At 37.0% G+C, this 17,546-nt stretch overlaps 1 protein-coding gene across 4 annotated transcripts; it reads left to right on the top strand.

The window, feature by feature from the left end:
- The first annotated feature begins 727 nt into the window (after positions 1–727).
- On the top strand, positions 728–15,503 carry LOC110414505 (transducin family protein / WD-40 repeat family protein). Of its 4 annotated transcripts, none has more exons than XR_002445035.1 (17): positions 728–1,149; positions 1,345–4,086; positions 5,180–5,639; positions 6,605–6,833; positions 7,941–8,105; positions 8,224–8,496; positions 8,958–9,203; positions 9,375–9,764; positions 9,853–11,280; positions 11,388–11,444; positions 12,125–12,553; positions 12,970–13,193; positions 13,499–13,632; positions 14,034–14,303; positions 14,398–14,576; positions 14,732–14,993; positions 15,102–15,503. XR_002445035.1 is itself a non-coding variant. In XM_021425732.1 (16 exons), exons 1-16 carry the CDS (start codon positions 747–749, stop codon positions 14,834–14,836), a joined length of 7,734 nt encoding a protein of 2,577 aa, XP_021281407.1. In that variant the 5' UTR covers positions 728–746; the 3' UTR covers positions 14,837–15,503. The 4 variants fall into 4 exon arrangements, 1 of the variants encoding a protein (XP_021281407.1); XR_002445034.1 differs by having other exon boundaries at positions 14,732–15,018; XR_002445036.1 differs by having other exon boundaries at positions 1,018–1,149; positions 1,365–4,086; positions 14,732–15,018.
- Positions 15,504–17,546: the final 2,043 nt, after the last annotated feature.

Raw genomic sequence — 17,546 nt, 5'->3', positions numbered from 1 at the left:
AAAAAAATTTTAATACTTTTTATTATTTTAATAAATTATCGAAAACATTTTACTATTATTTGAATGATTTTGTGAAAAATATTTTCCACCACCGATGAAGTTAATTAGATGTAAAAATTATAAATATGATTTGATTACAAACAATAATGTTATTTGATTCTCACTAGTTTCGGATCAAAATTAAAAAATAAAAATTGACATAATAAATAATAATATTTTTTAAAATATTTAAGCATATATTTATAAAATAAACTCTAATTTTTGAAAAATTTTTAATCTCATATTTTTTTAACATAACATCCAAAATTTATATTCATAAATGTATATTTATTAAGTGACAAATCATTAAAATATTTTTTTATTATAATTATTAATAAAATTTATTTAATTTATAAATAAAAATTTTAATTATATTGATTGATTTTATTAAAAAAATTTTTTTAATATTTAATAGTATTAAATAATTTAAAGATTAATATTTTACAATAATAAATTTTTTATCTTTCAAAAAAATATAAATCATCAAAATATTTTTTAAAAAATATTTTACTTCACAACGAAAGAACCTAAAACATAAAAATTACACATCTCGTGCGGTAATTTTACAGTCCAAAAAAGTTTTACCATCTCAGATTTCACCACCTGCTAATTTCACTTTTCCATCAAAAAAGAACAAGAGAAACTGTATATATATAGTTCTTTCTCTCCGCTTTGTCGTCTTCTTCAGTGTCGCAAGTCGCAACGACATGGCAGGGCCAACTCCCACTTCTCGAAACGCAACCTCCGATTCCGAGTTGGATCCCACCGACCACCTCCCGCTTTCCCTCCATAGATCCGAACTCATCCCGGCCGCACCGAACCGATCTGAATCCTCCATTGATTGGTTACCGGACTTCGCCGGTTACTCATGGATAGCCTACGGATCCTCCTCTCTCCTCGTGATCTCTCATTTCCCTTCCCCTCTCTCCCCCGAGCAGACGCTTCTGGGCCCAATTTTCCGCCAAGTCTTCGAGCTCTCTTCCGACGCTTCTTCCCCTGTCAACGCCGTTTGTTGGTCTCCGGTCACGCCTTCGGCCGGCGAGCTCGCGGCAGCCTCGGGGAATTGCATTTTCTTATTCTCTCACGACTTGGAGACGTCGAATTGCAAAAGTATGTTCGGATTTTGGAGTTCACATTTTGAAAATTACTTGCGAGTTACTGTTAAAGTTTGAAAATTTGAGTTCTGCTTGTTGGGTTAATGAATTTTCGTGCATCTGAATAACAAAGTTAGGGTTTTTTATATTTATTTTTAAATTTTAATGGCTTGTATATCTTAAATTGGAATTTCCTGTTTTACTGATTCAGGTTCTTTTTGTTGGAGCCAGAATGCAGTTCTTCTACAATGTACAAAAGTTGAGGCAGTTGAATGGACGGCCTCCGGGGATGGGATATTAGCCGGTGGATTAGAAGTTATTTTATGGAAAAGGAAGAGCAAATCCTGGGAAATAGCTTGGAAATTCAAAGCAGATCAGCCTCAAAATCTGGTTTCTGCCTCCTGGTCCACAGAAGGCCCTTCAGCGGCTGCATCTTATTCAAAGGCTTTACAAATTGAAGGAGGAGTGATCAATGAGCCAAGCAAGTCTGTTTTGGTATTTTACAGTGATGGAAACTCTGAATTCGCAAAAGCCATGTTATGTCATCCTCAACCTGTTTCGATGATTCAGTGGAGGCCATCAGGAGGGAAACAATTGTCAAGAGATGCAAAACATTTGCGGAGACATATATTGTTAACATGCTGTTTAGATGGAACTGTGAGGTTATGGAGTGAGGTAGATGATGGTAGAGTTAAAAAAGCAGGCAAGGATGGCACTTATGATCACAAAACTACAATACGGTCCTTTTATGTTGCTGCTGTAATTGAGATAGATTGTGCATTGCGTGGAACTCTAGGAGTGGATATATTTTTGAAATGGGCAACAGAAATTGGTGGTCTAGTTAAAACCAGTGAAGAAACTAAGAAATACGTTTGTACAGAAGGAGATAAACGTGAAGTTGGTAGGTGTGAGTGGTTAATAGGGTTTGGTCCTGGAAAATTGGTCACTTTCTGGGCAATCCATTGCCTTGATGACATGACTTCAATGAGGTTCCCCCGAGTTACATTGTGGAAAAGACATAAGCTTCAGGACTTTGAAGTTGAACATCTTCACAGAAATGGAATTTCAACATTAAAACAGCAATTAGTTCTTAAAAAGGTTGTTATCATGAGAACATGTTTGTCTGGACCTCCCACTGTGTGCTCTTTGATTCATTTATTTCCTTTTCAATCTATGGCCTGGTCCATGTTATATACCAAAATGTCAAATCATATGAAGGATGCATCTCCTAATGAATCCAGGCTAGAGAATTTGTTATCATGTTCAGTAGGTGGGATTTTAGATATAGATGGTCATACCGGTAAAATCTTACAAGTTGCTATACATCCCTATGTCTGTGAAGTTGAATTGGCTGTTTCCTTGGATTCTAATGGCCTGCTTCTGTTTTGGTCTCTTTCTACCAATTCCAACAGCATCCATGACCTTCCAACATTGATTCCCACATGGAAAATTTGTGGAAAATATGTAAGTCAGGATAAATGTTCTAAATATACAAGCTTGAGATGGGCACCTTTAGTGTTGGGTGAAGATCGGGTTCTTCTTATGGGACATGTTGGAGGAATTGACTGCTTTGCGGTAAAGATTTTTCAAGGTGGAGAAGATGATGTAGTATGTCACTACATATGCACTATACCTTTTACAGGTCATGATCCGTACAAGGATGGTCCAACCAACATCTATTCAGTACCATTGTCTTTGTCTTGTAATAAAACTTCTATGTGTGATGGATTTTTGCTTTTGGGCATATGGATGAAAGAATTTCAGGCACTTTCCTGGGAAATAAAAATTCATGCTTATGCTCTAACGGGGAGCTACTCTGAATGTAATTTTGATGATAAGAATCTTGTTGAATGCAGTGCAAGGAAATTTGAAAATATGATTTCTGGCACAAAATATTGTGTTCATGTTATTCCTTCCTCAGCTCAGTTGCCTGAACCTCATCTTCATGATCAGGTCACAAGTTCTGCTGTGATCTGCCCTAGTGGTTTGACACCTATGCAGCAGATGTCACCTTTTGATAATGATCCATTTAGTTGTAAAAGTCCGGCATATGTTATGGCTACAGGCTGCTCTGATGGTGGTTTAAAATTGTGGAGATTTAACCCCTATGAACCATCAATTTCTCACACACCATGGGAGTTAGTGGGTATGTTTACTGCTCATCAAGGTCCTGTCAGTGCTATATGTTTGACCAATTGTGGTAGGAAGATTGCAACCATTGGCTCAGATTGCCAGTCAAATGCTGTCAGCAATCTTCGTATATGGGACTCTATACGCCTAGCAGACTCGGGGACTTTTATGTTAGAAGACACATTGTCCCTTAATGAAGATGTTGTTGCTTTAAATTGGTTAAACCTAGGAAATGGTCAGTTATTACTTGCAGTTTGCATGCACAATGAAATACAGGTATATGCTCAGAAGCGGTGTGGTGGTCAGGCTTTGTTAAACTCTAAAAAGCCTCTGGGAATGCAAATCTGGTTCTGCATTGGGATCAGTCATACCTTTCCTGCTATTCATGATTTCTTGTGGGGGCCCAGGACCACAGGTGTGGTTGTCCATGCTTGTTACTTGAGTCTTTTAAGTCCATGGCTGTTTCTTTTAGATAAGAAACATCAGACTGAATCCAATCCAAATTTTACCACAGAAAGTCTTCTTGATTCTGAAATTGGTATGAATGAGGGAACCCTTTCTGAAACATTTAATGATCGTAATGCCGTTAATTACAAAGAAAAATTAGTTGAGAAAGGGAATGGAGGATGCAATTCTGGTCTTCTTGGGAAGATTACTACAAAAGATGATCACCTATCCAGCACATTTTCAGTTGGAAGGGCTCAACTGAAACAGAAGTCAAAGATCTTACTTGGTTTTTGGAGCATGCTAGACATAGTGGAGACGTTAGCAGGAGTTTTACCTGTTTATCACCCGGAGGCACTCTTTGCAAATATATATTCAGGTAATAGTACATCTTTTTTGTTGTTGTTGTTGATACAAGTGATATATTTTCCCTCAGTTTCTAAGTCCGCTAGTTTGACATAATAATGGTAAAGCTTGTTTGAAATTCTCATCTTTGATGCTTAGATGAAGAGGAAGACGCATTATTTATTGTCCATGATTATTGCTACTGTTTCATTGTTGGAACTGTGTAGTGCTTTCCTGTTGACCTTGTTTCTTAATGTTAATCTGGGGTTACTTTTCACTTGACTAAGAAGGTAAGAGAGATATTGGCTAATATTTGCCACTGCTATGACATTTAATTGATCTGGAATGCATTTCTATAGAATCCAATTACTCATGCGCATCTATGCCATTTTTCTCTCCTCCCATCAGATATCTAGAATACCCTTATAAAGATCTCAAATGTTTCACTGCCGTGAAGTAATCAGGCAGCCCATATAGCTGGTACTTGTTTTGTTTTCTTTGACCTCACTATGACTTGGCTAGTCTGGGAGAAAGACTGCTTATATTTAGCTGATCATTCTTTCATGTTGCCTAGCATGAGATGCTAATTCTCAGAGCCACTTGAATTTTGTTTGTCTAAGTTGACGTTTGAAACAGAAATTGTACTGCTGGTTTGAGTTACTTTTAAAATTTTTACTGTTCGAAAGATAACAATAATGATATTGTTTTTTTTTTAATTTTATATTTAAACTCTTTTTCCAGATTGTTTATCTGGCTGAACTGAACTTCTTCTCTGCTTCTCTTCCATTTCATTGCATTCTGTGCATACCTGCTGTCTATTGCATGATATTTTGGGACTTTTGACCGCATTTATTTATTGAGAGAGTTCAAAGTCTAGTCAGAGTTTGCTAAACATGGGATTAGATTGCATTCTTCAAGGGAAATGGCAACCTGTGCATTAGTTTTAGCTAAGACCATCTACAATGACAAATATATATGGAATATGTGGACTGTTGTTGTTATATACTTCAAGTTCTCCTGTTTCTATGAATTTTGCGATGCTGTTCTTTGAGTAGGCTTTTATAAATTGTGTTGTTCAGGCTGCTAATGTCAGGTTACTTTAAGCATATCATCTTCAATGTGTTTAGGCAATTGGAAACGTGCATACATCTCTGTGAGGCATCTGGTTGAATATCTTAATTCTAGTTATATTTCTGAGAAGATAGATCACCATCCAAAGTGTAGCGATATTGTTCCACAGATACCTTTGTCCAATTACATTGAAGGGATTCTCTCCAACAGTTCAACTGAGAATGCATTCCAATGGAACGGGAATGCTACTTCAATGGCATCATCTTTACAATTTCAAAGTGGCTTGACGCAATTTGCTTACAATTTGGCACCTGATTCGTCCAGCAACATGTTAAGCTTGTCTTCATCAAAATCTGGACTTAGGGACTTCCTTGGGCCTATTAACAAGTTGCATGAGTTGTCAGCGATAAGCGCAGCAGAGAAGATGCAAATTCTTGCAATTATAGATCTTCTAAATGAAGTTAGTAATCCTCAGTCTGCTTCTGTTTATAAAAATCTTGATGAACCGGGTCGAAGGTACTGCTTGATCTTTGTTATGTTAATGTATGATTCTCAGAAATCTTATAGGAGATGTACCTTATCTAATAATTTTATATTTTCCTCCATATTGGTAAATGAGTGTGCTTGTGGAACCAGATAGGTTCAATATTTTGCTTATTGCCCACAAAAGAGAAAAAATGTTTGTTTTTTAAATTGGATTCTTATGTGTGGCTAGGAAGGCGAAGACAAGGGGTGTTATCAATGTACATGGTCCTAGGATCATTGGAAGAACTAGGCATCAAAGGCACACTCACAGGGCAGATAGAGGTCGATTTAGGGTCCATTGTAAAACATGACAAGTTCTATTATCTTCAAAGGGGTTAAGGAAAACAAGTTTGTTAAATATCACTTTAAGTATGGACCAATTATAAGAGATATACATGCAAGCCAACACTCATAAAGATGCATCAAATAAGAAGTCAAAGAATCTGGTAAACAAATGAGATGCTAAGTGAACTTGTAATGAAGAATGTTTCATAAAAGAAAGTTTTCCCAGTTCAGAAAACTCTGCCATTGTATTCACGACCAATTAAATCGAATTCTTCTTTTTTTCTTTTGAGTTTGGAGAAAAGTGCCTTTTAGCCATTAGTAGCCCAGATTTATGGGTTTGCACAGAGTTGTGGATGAATCAATTTGTTGTGAGGTGGGAATTAGTTAAAAATCAAATATTTGAAAGAGAATTGAGATGGAGACTTGTGACCTATTATAGCAAGAATCATACATAGATGGCCCCAATAATCTTCCTTTTACCTCTGGCACCTCCATCTGATGATATTAACTAATAGTGCCGTACTTGAACTTTATTTGTTGCCTATGAAAATTTGTGGTTGTTTTACTGGCTAGAGGCTTCATATTTATTGTTTTATTGTGCTTTCAACACCACATTCTTTTTTTCTCTTGAAATTCGTCTCCTATACTGGTTCTTCTTTATATTTCTGCAGGTTTTGGGTCACATTAAGGTTTCAGCAGCTGCTTTTTTCTCAAAGTTTTGGTAGATCAGCGTCTTTGGAAGAGTTGGTTGTTGATTCTGGGCTTATGGTGTGGGCATTCCACTCTGATTGCCAGGAAACTTTGTTTGGTTCTTTACTACCTAATGAACCATCTTGGCAGGAAATGCGGACATTGGGTGTTGGATTTTGGTTTACTAATGCAACGCAACTGCGCACAAGGGTAATTGTCTGAGGTTCTAATTATTAAGATACATGTCATCTCTATGGCAAACCAGGATTTAATTCTTTTATTCTGCTGGAGTAGAACTTGTTCAATTTATCTAAATACTATCTGAAACCATTTATCAATTATGCTTTATTATGGCACCATGTACATTCAACTTAATAGTGAACTTTTAAAAAAGAAGGGCCGGGGGAGGAAGGAAGAAGAACACTTCAAGTGAGGATCCTGTCATGGAGACACTCTATGTGGTCTTCCTTGAAGGTACTCCAATGGTGATTTGCTAGTAGAATCTGATCTCTGAACTTAATTGCGAGATCGTATGCCAATTTTAACAGTTTAAGATGTTTATCGCACTGTGATCCATGTAAAAGTCCCAAGCTAGGTGAGTGGCTAGTCTTGCCATAAAATTCCCATTGGGAGGAGGCTGAGTGTAAGTAACAGGTTAAAGGTGGGGTTAATTTTGAATTGGCCTTCTCTGTCCTTTATATTTAATAGTATTGCAGGGTTTTTTTTTTTCCTTTCAAATAACAGCATTTCACATAAATGTAAGGTGAATTTTGTTTATTTTTCCATGACCTCATATTTGTCACCAGTTAGGTGCTTAAAAGTGCGACATAGAGAAATTTAAAAAATGCTATTGACAAGGCTGAGTTAGTTATACTCTCTTGTTGGCTCTTTTACATGTTGGGGTTTCAGTAATGCATAATTGGAAAGTGAAGAAAGTTCGTGTTTCATTTGAGTGATGGACTGCCCCCTGATCCATGGACTTTGTGCAACTGTGAAACTGGGTCAGATATTGACTTAATTTAGGTGTCCATCCCTAAATTAAGTCTAAGTTTTGTTTGGGTTGGTTTAATGAGCTAAAGTTTGTGGTTGATTGATTCATTGTTGAATCTGGTTAACAACTTTTTGGGTTGCATAGGTTTTTTATTGCAACGTGCAGCGGAACTTCTCTGTTTGCATTTGGTTTAATTCCAGTGAGCAGTGTTTCTTCTGATGATTACATAGTATTGGCAACTCTTTTGCTCTCTCCCCCTGCCCCCCCCGCCCTGGTGAAAAAAAAGATGTACGTTAATTGTTTCTGACATTGTTCATCTATTCTAGATGGAGAAGTTGGCTAGATCACAATATCTTAAGAAGAGAGATCCCAAGGATTGTACACTGTTGTATGTTGCACTAAATAGACTTCAAGTTTTGGCTGGTCTATTTAAAATCAGCAAGGATGAGAAGGATAAACCATTGGTTGGATTTCTTTCACGCAATTTTCAGGTATTGTGTAACTGTAGGCTGTTGATTTCTTGATTTAGTTTGTTGGAATGTTTATTCGCTGATTAATTTTCTCAATTGCACGTATTTCGTTTTGTATCCACTTTTGTTATTGTCACAGGAGGAGAAAAATAAGGCAGCAGCTTTGAAAAATGCTTATGTCTTGATGGGGAGACATCAACTAGAATTGGCTATTGCTTTTTTTCTGCTTGGAGGCGATACTTCTTCTGCTGTCACTGTTTGTGCAAAGAACCTTGGGGATGAGCAGCTAGCACTAATAATTTGTAGACTTGTTGAGGGGCGAGGTGGACCATTAGAGCGTCACTTGATTACAAAGACGATACTTCCATCCGCAATTGAGAGAAGTGACTATTGGCTTGCAAGCCTTCTGGAGGTGCTTAGAAATGAACTTAACTTTCACATTTTTCTTGCAAAGATATCTTGGATAATGCTTTATACTCTGTGTTTTACGTGTCAACTTTTAACATGCCATGACTTCTAATGACTCTTGGTTTTTTTTTTTTTTTCGACAAGCAAAGAAATTAACTATTTCAGAACTGAACCATAATCTTCCAACAAATGCTAATTCAAAATCACTGCTTGCTAACTTAAAAACCCGAATCAGAGTATAGAAAAAGAATTTTAAAGTAAAAAGAAAAAGGAAGAAGACTGCAAAAGAAAATACCCCTCCTAGCTGATCTTAACTACTATTAGTTGAATGGCTATGGTGCCAGGAAGGAAGGAATAAACTTTCTATTGGGTTCTTTAGAGTGAAGCTATTGAGGGACAGATTTTTGGTGAGACTGATGAGGGATGTTACATCACTGGTTTTCTAATAACTCTCTTGGCTTGCAGTGGGAATTGGGGAATTATCTTCAATCTTTTCTGATCATGGTTGGTTTACAAGTGGGTTCTGCTATCGACGCATCCACTCTTTCATCCTGTCATGTTGCTTTCATGGACCCCAGTGTAGGACTGTATTGCCTCACATTAGCAAACAACGCTAGCATGAGGAATGCTGTAGGGGACCAGAATGCTAGAGTTCTTGCTAGATGGGCATCTTTAATGAGTGCTACTTCCTTAAACAGATGTGGGCTTCCGGTAAGTTTATTTTGTTGCATGTGTTTCTTTGTTGGGATAAGTAAGTTGACAATACCCAATGAAAAGTAGGGTTTTTAATTGTTTCTTCAATTTTCTTACTTGTTTGTGAGCATGTTACTAATCACTTGATGAGAATATAATTGATATTTTACCCTTGTTTCTCTTTTTAAGCTTGAAGCCTTGGAGTCTCTTTCATTGTCTCTGAGTATCCTTGGGGGTACAGATCGAGAGAATGTATCAGATATTGCATCTTCTAAAATTTCACTGGGAATTTGGAAACCATCCATTGATGATTCCTCTAACTGGCTATTGGGTGATGTTGCTTTGCATCTTGAGTCCTATGCTAAATTAGATTTGGCTCTCCAATATATCTCAAAGTTGATAAGGGAGCACCCTAGTTGGCCTAGAACCTCTGTTGGATCTGTTGGAGTGAATACATGTTCTGAGGATTATGAGAATCAGTATGATAAATTACTTGAAAATTTTCAGCGTAAGTTGTGCACAGCACTTGCACAGTTTGAGCAGAAGTTCTCATTGGTTTCTTCCTGCGTAATTGATATGGTATGCAGTTCTACACTCTGTTTATGTGTGTTTTTCTTATTTGACCAGTGTTTATACATGATTTGTTTAATTTTTTCTCCTTTTTCAGATTTTTGTCTCATTGTGCAATAATGGGTTCTGGTTCCTTGGATATGATATACTACATGGGTATTCTCATGAGTGCAGCCAGTATGAGAATCATATAATTGACAGTTCCCTCTGGTATCCCCTTTTGCACAAGCCACTTTTGAAGGTGACTGAGGATATCTCCTTTTTGTTTTCACATTTTATTGCTGCCTGCAGCATAACCTGGTCTGCCTCAAAATCATGTTATATGGAAAATGGTGCATCCCATGAAGTTAGATCCAACTGGCTATATGCCTGGGGATGTTACTTTCAAGGGGTCATACAATCATTATGGAATTTAAAAGCTGCTATGAGGATTTTCTCTGCCAACTACAAAGAGGCCGACACCTCGAAACTTCTTACTCTTCTTGAGTTTTATGAATATTATGCACATTTTGCTTCTGCTTGGCTTCAGAAAAATTCAGAAGGTTTAGTTCTGATGATGCAACCCCTCTTAGTTTCATATACTAATGGGCATACTCCATATGAAGTTGATATGTCGATTCTGAAGAAAGTGTCTCACCAGGTTTCAGATACAGCGACTCGGAATACATTGACCGATGATATAATAGGTGGCCTTGAGGTTGCTAGATGTGCTGAAGACAAAAAAGTTCAACAGCTATTGCATTCAATTCCAGAAGATGAGAGGTGGCATATTATAGGGGCTTTTCTGTGGCAACACATGTCCAGATTCATGAAACTCAAACTAGATTCAATAGCCATTTTTCTTGATGACACTTGTCCTTCTGGTTTTTCCTATGGTAAACTTTCTTATTGTGCCCCTGGTTCAGTGGATTTTGAATCAGATACCAAGAGCATAAGAGAAAAGATTAGGTCGTTGTCATGGATATTGGCCAAGTTGCTGAAAATTGCACTTGAACATATTTCTTCTTACACTGTGAAACAACTTGTGTTGTTCTTGCAGCAGAAAATAGATAATGGATTTCACCCTCCTACTCTTGTATGGTTGGAGGAATCTAAATTGTCTTCTAGGGCTCTACATCAGCATCTGGGTCAGGGTTTTGTTGGTGAAGATATAACAAACAGCACAAATCAACTTTCTGCTTCTTATGTCTTATGGAATATCTGTGCTGATCCTACTCTGATATCAGAAAGTTTTGCACATGAGAAAATAAATTGGTCAAGTTATTTTCGTTTTATGCCTTCCAAAGGATGGGGTGAAGTATACAAAGACATTAAAGGGGAGCATGAAAGTCATAAGTTCCATAATCATGAAGGCAGAATAAGCAATAGTTCTTCTGGTGGTGAAGCTGGATCACCTTCTAGGAGTCAGTTTCGGAATGGACATACTTTTCCTAGTTCCTCACAGAAAGACGCAATCATGGAAAAGGAGGTCGCACCTTTCCAAAACCCTAAAGAAATATACAAGAGAAATGGAGAGCTTTTAGAGGTACTACCTCTAATTTCTTTTACCTTATTGCAGATTGAATGGGTTTGCAGATCATCTCCTGAACTTGTAAGTTTTTTGTGATAACTAAATATTTGTATTTTCCTCAGGCATTGTGTGTCAACTCCATTGATCAAAGGCAGGCTGCCCTTGCTAGCAGCCGGAAGGTTAGTAACTACGTTCCGGTCCCCCTTTTTTCTCTTGAATAACTAAGCAGTAGGTGTGGTTCTTTTCTCTTGAAAATTAGTTTCTTATAGATTTCCTATCCATCATCTGTGCATTTCAAGATATTTATTGGGGGATACAAGTACAAGGTACAGATTTAAGTTGTTAGCCATTTAGCGAAGTGTGTGACAGCCATGTTTTGCTATTTTTTGTTGCAGTTATATGTAACATATACCCATTTAGATTACATAGATCGAAATGGTTGAATTGGGTTGAACTGCTGATATAGATTGACTCAATGAAGGAAAGGGAAATGGTTTGGAACTAGACAATTTTTCATTGTGCTCCCAGCAGGTTAATGCTGCTTTGGAAAACCTCAACTGTTAAAATTTTACCTTTTTTCGTCATGAGTTGCTTCTTGCTTGTAGACCAACATCTGCTTTAAATAACAATACTAGCCACTTAGAAGCACCATCTCTGATCAATTGTGTAGGGCTGGACCTAGAAGTTTGATTTATGCTTCAATGGTGAAGTCTTGAAGCAACCATTCTGTCACATCATTGTGATGTTGATTAATGTTTAAAGACAGTTTTTGCTCCTCTAATGTCCTGATGAGTTTATATACATTATTTGCATGTGTTCATGTGAACAGTACTTAATCATTTAATTCTATCTGATTCAGGGCATAATTTTCTTTAACTGGGATGATGGTATGCGTGATATAGACCAATCAGATTATATCTGGTCAGGTGCTGATTGGCCTCACAATGGTTGGGCTGGTTGTGAATCAACCCCAGTTCCAACCTGTGTATCTCCTGGTCTTGGTCTTGGTAACAATAAAGGAGCTCAACTGGGGTTGGGTGGAGCAACCATCGGTGTGGGTTCTTTAGCTAGACCAGGGAGAGACCTGACAGGTGGTGGAGCATTTGGGATTCCAGGTTATGCTGGTATTGGTGCCTCTGGCTTAGGCTGGGAGGTGCAAGGAGACTTTGAGGAGTTTGTTGATCCGCCAGCAACTGTAGAAAACATAAGTACGAGGGCTATCTCAAGTCACCCCTCAAGGCCTGTCTTCCTTGTTGGTTCTATCAATACACACATTTACTTATGGGAGGTATGAAACTTTGACAGCAAAAATTATGATTGTTCTAAGAGTATTATGCATACAATATTCAGAATTTTTTCATTGGACTTGTATTAGATTTGTCTTGAGTTTCTTCTCTTAGAAAATTATTGTAGTCTAATTGGAGAGGAAAATGAGTTATTTTAGATTTTTCCATTTTTGAAGGTAAAATTCCAGTACAATAATCATTTTTCTTTTATGTTTAAGAGTGTCAATGAATGCACTAGTAATGAAGTTATGGAGACAGGAGTGATGTACCTACAGCAGGCACCTGAAGTGTCTTTAACTTTGCTAGACATGAAAACACAACATATTAGTCATTCTATAAAATGCAATCCATGAATCTTTATTATTATGTCTTGTTTATTTGAAAGGCATGTAGCTAATGTATAATGTAATAAGTGCAGTATGGTAAGGACAAAGCAACAGCAACTTATGGAGTGCTGCCTGCTGCAAATGTTCCTCCACCTTATGCTCTTGCCTCAATATCAGCTTTGCAGTTTGACCATTGTGGACACAGATTTGCTACTGCTGCATTAGATGGAACAGTTTGCGCATGGCAGCTGGAGGTGGGAGGCAGGAGCAATATCCGTCCAACAGAATCATCTCTCTGTTTTAATAACCATGCATCGTATGTATTCTGTTTTTAAATGCTTAAAGAGGCATTGACAGTCCTTTCTTGACTTTAACATTCCAGAACTGAAACCTACATTTGTGAGATATGATTAAGTTATTCACTGTCTGCTGCCCTGTGTGGTTTTGCTCGGTCCTCAGTTCATATTTTCTAAACTTGCTTTTTTGTTACCCTGAGAGCACCGCTTTCTGTCTATTGTTGAAGATAACTTTGTAGACTCAGATTGGAAATTTTTTTGTTATTAAGATATTATAATGTGTTTGTTATTCTGTGGGCCTCTGATTAGCTATTCTTTGTTGCAGGGATGTCACTTACGTTACTTCAAGTGGATCAATCATTGCTGCTGCTGGATGTAGCTCCAATGGTGTTAATGTGGTTATATGGGATACATTGGCACCGCCTGCAACCTCTCGGGCATCCATTATTTGTCATGAAGGTTAGTTCCCCCCTTTCTTCCCGTCCCACTCCCCTTCCTTTCTCCCAACTTTCATACGAAGGTTAGTTCCATCAAATTCCTTACATAGGAAGTGTCACATTGTACGAAGGTTAGTTGCGTACATTTCACATCCATAAGCAGAGTAGCTAGAGTTCTGGTTTGACGTTAAATCAGAATTTGACAACTTAGCATGGTAACTTATAGTGGAAATGTGTTGCATTCTTACAGCATCAAGTGAACAGTTCACTGTGTTCTTTTTGTAGAATGTTGAGTTTACTATTATGCATTAAATGTGATTATATTTGATTGTTCAGTCATGATTGGTATACTACCTTATGATTTCTGCATTTACTTGATAATTTCAATCTACTGTGGTTACAGTCTTTTGCTTCACTGTGTAGGTGGTGCCCGCTCCATTGCCGTATTTGACAATGACATAGGAAGTGGTTCTATTTCTCCCCTAATAGTTACTGGTGGTAAAAATGGTGATGTTGGACTTCATGACTTTCGGTACATAGCTACTGGAAGGACTAAAAGGCACAGGCACCATGATAGTGTTGAAACAAGCATCAACAGATCTTCCAGTGCTGACATGAGGACAGGAGCTAGTAATCAATTACAGGACCAGAATCACAGTGGGATGCTTTGGTACATACCAAAGGCTCACTTAGGTACATGCTTTTCCTTCTGTCACCTCGGTTGGTGCCACTTGTCTATGATATAATTTTGATCTAATCTTTATTTTATCAAACTGTCTGAGTGAAGGTAGTATCACCAAAATATCAACCATCCCAAATACCAGTTTGTTCTTAACGGGAAGCAAAGATGGAGATGTTAAACTTTGGGATGCCAAAGCAGCCAAGTTGGTTTATCATTGGTCAAAATTGCATGAAAGGCACACCTTTTTGCAACCAAGCTCTCGTGGTTTCGGGGGTGTTGTGCGGGTAACTATAGTGATTATATCCATGTTTGAGACATTCACATTGAATTTCTTCATGTTCCTCAGTCTGAAAATTTTGTATTTATTGATGTTAAAAGACTTTTGTTGTATGCACTATTTGAATTTGCACTAATGCAATATTTTGTTTAAACGTCACAGGCTGCTGTTACTGATATTCAAGTTGTGTCACATGGTTTTCTTTCATGTGGTGGAGATGGCTCTGTAAAGCTGGTTCAGCTCAATGATTACCGACATGGGACATGAAGATGAAACTTATCCGAGCCCAAAGGGAGCTGACTTTTCAGAACAGTTAAAAACTGTTTGTATTCCAAGAAATTTGTCAGCAATGCAAGCGCAAAACTGTTTGTGTTCTTTCAGAACAGTTAAGAAAAGACAGCATTCCATGAACTCGGTTGACTTGGTGAGCTCAGTGCCTTTGATTTCAGGTACTCGTTTGGCATCACCAACATATATCTTCTTTTTCCGCGCTTCTTGTTAATTGATGGCTTTTGAAAACCCAAATCATCAGGGAAAGAGAAAAGCTGTACGTGTACATTATTCCATCTCTCTTGCATTGAGGTTTCCATTGCTGAACAAATAAGTATGAAAGAAACCTGTCGAATGCATGACACGGATGAAACCAGATAAGAGGGGTCGGACTGTGGGTTCACATTTCAAGCGTTCAATATCCAAAAGAAATGGTTGGGACTGTGGGTTTCACATTTCAGTTTTTGTTACTCTTTTCCTAGTTTTCTCCTTGCCAGGTGTTGTAGATGGTTGTGGGGATAAATTTTGTGTGATATTTCCAGTGTATATACATACGAATAAAAACAGAATTGTCTTTCTGAATGATTATTGTTCTTGTAAATGTACATATGTAATTATTTGAAAGTGGTGACATTGATATACTAATATTTCTTTCTTGACCGTATTCCCAGAAAGAGTTTCTTGGAGAGCATTGGAATGATGGGCAGCCAAAAGCATTGGACTAAAGGGATGAACATATTTGGTGGCATTACCTTTGTTTTAAAGCCAATCCCTTGGATAATTGCTTAAAGCAGATTAAGAGTTGACCCAAAACACAAAGTGGGTTATAGCTTACTAATAATGTTGGATAAGAAGGCAGAAATCTTGTCCTCTTCCAGAGGCAAAGTACCTGAGTAGAGTAATTAGCACGTCTTAATTGCGTTTAGGCCGGTAAACGTTTGGGCATATGCTTTTGACATTCAAAACTTCAAATGCAAACATTAGGATGCTTTAAATTGCGTAGTGGCAATAAGGTTTTGGGTTAAGAGTGTAGACAGGCACGTAGGTTCGACTTGTAGGTTGATCCAAAACTTAAACTCAAATGCAAGCATAGCATTAAACAAACAACAAATAAAAAGCATTAAGCTTTGCTGTTCCATTAAGTTAGGTGTAAGCAAAGCTGCTTCCACCCTCAAGCATTAACCCTCCTAGTTTGTTTTCCCACTTCATAAATATTACAGCTTAAACTGAAAATCGCCAAACAAAAAAAAAGAAGAAGAAGAAGAAGAAGAAGAAATTCATGGCACAAATCTTAGATCACGTTAGCATTAAATTTTCCTTGTAAATTGTACTGCTTCCATTCCCGTATGTTAATCCATTTAGATGCAATTGTAAGCTAAAAGAGAAGTTTGAAGAGGGGGAATGATGTCAAACATAAAAGAGTAAAACATGGCCAGGTGTCTAAACCATCGCCGCGTGTCACCGCTCTTTCTCATTTCATGCATGTTGTTCCTTGCAAATCCCTCCATAATCTTTTTCAAAGTCAAAAAAAAAAAGGTAATCATTCTCTCTCTGTCTGGAACTCTCACTTCAAAGTGTTTCCCAACCAACCACCTTATTACTACTAGCTACTAGACTACAATATCTACAAAAAAATTATACTACAATACTCATTTATATAATATACATAATTTTATAGTTCAAATTTTTTTTCTCGTAATAAAAATTATTAATCCATGGTGATACTTACTAAGATGATTAGAGAAAGATCAGCGTAATACTGCAGGGCTAAATCATTTTAACATGAAAAAAATTCAAATATACAAAAGACAATTCAAGAACAATAAAAGTTTAAATTTTAAAAAACATAAATTTAAAAAATTCAGAATCAATTTAAAATTTTTAATAAATTTCAATTAGAATTCGTATCCACACTCAATGCTTTCAATTGCCTCTCAATTTCTTGAAATAACTTTTAATAATAACATAGATATTTAAAAAGAAAAGAGATGGACTCAAAAATTGCAACACAAGCACAACATGTTAATCAACCAAAAAGCAAGAAACCATGGGCATCCGCAGGAATTATTGATGGCCTCCTTTTACACTTGCTCCTGCGCCCTCAGAAAACCTTTGAAATCCCATGTGCTTCTGTGCTTGTAAACTGTTTACAATCTCAAAGAAAGAATTAGCAGGTATACGTGTTGTGACTACAAGCATATTATGTCTACTTTTGTTAGGTATCAATATGACCACATGCATATTAATACTTCATCAATAAAATTTATTAATATTAATAATGGAAACTTTATGATAGACAATTGATGTTTTCTACTATAACATAACACCAAGACAGAAATTATGAATTTCTTCTTTCTTATCTAAGGAAGAGATATTTTGGGTCATTTGTATAAGATCTAAATTTTGCCTAAAATTTTGTTTTGATTGGTAAATGAAGTGAATCGTTACATACTAGAAATGTTCACCTAGAAGATACCAAAAATCTAAGATCCAAGTCTATCCAATTTGTTTTTCAGCTTTCTTGATTAAAAATCTATCTACCCGATATTGCTTTCAAAAGCAGGGACCCGTTTCTATAATATGCTAAATTTTGTTCTCATTTCCTTGTAACTATTGATTCTTAGGTAGAGCCGAAAGGTTAGACCCCCTCGGATTTTCCTGCCCGCCCTTGTATCTTTGGATCTTTGAATATCCTCCAATTAATCAA

The sequence above is a fragment of the Theobroma umbraticum genome, unplaced genomic scaffold, assembly GCF_002168275.2.
Source record: "Theobroma umbraticum cultivar Fairchild unplaced genomic scaffold, ASM216827v3 scaffold_4.1, whole genome shotgun sequence".
NCBI lineage: Eukaryota > Viridiplantae > Streptophyta > Magnoliopsida > Malvales > Malvaceae > Theobroma > Theobroma umbraticum.
This window is presented reverse-complemented; position numbering and strand designations above follow the sequence as displayed.

Bases quoted from the DNA above. Each gene is read 5' to 3' on its own strand.
- LOC110414505 (XM_021425732.1), top strand. From the start codon at position 747: ATGGCAGGGCCAACTCCCACTTCTCGAAACGCAACCTCCGATTCCGAG. The intron at 4,087-5,179 runs GTAATAGTACAT...CAATGTGTTTAG, and splicing joins CTTTGCAAATATATATTCAG to GCAATTGGAAACGTGCATAC. The intron at 6,834-7,940 runs GTAATTGTCTGA...CATCTATTCTAG, and splicing joins CAACGCAACTGCGCACAAGG to ATGGAGAAGTTGGCTAGATC.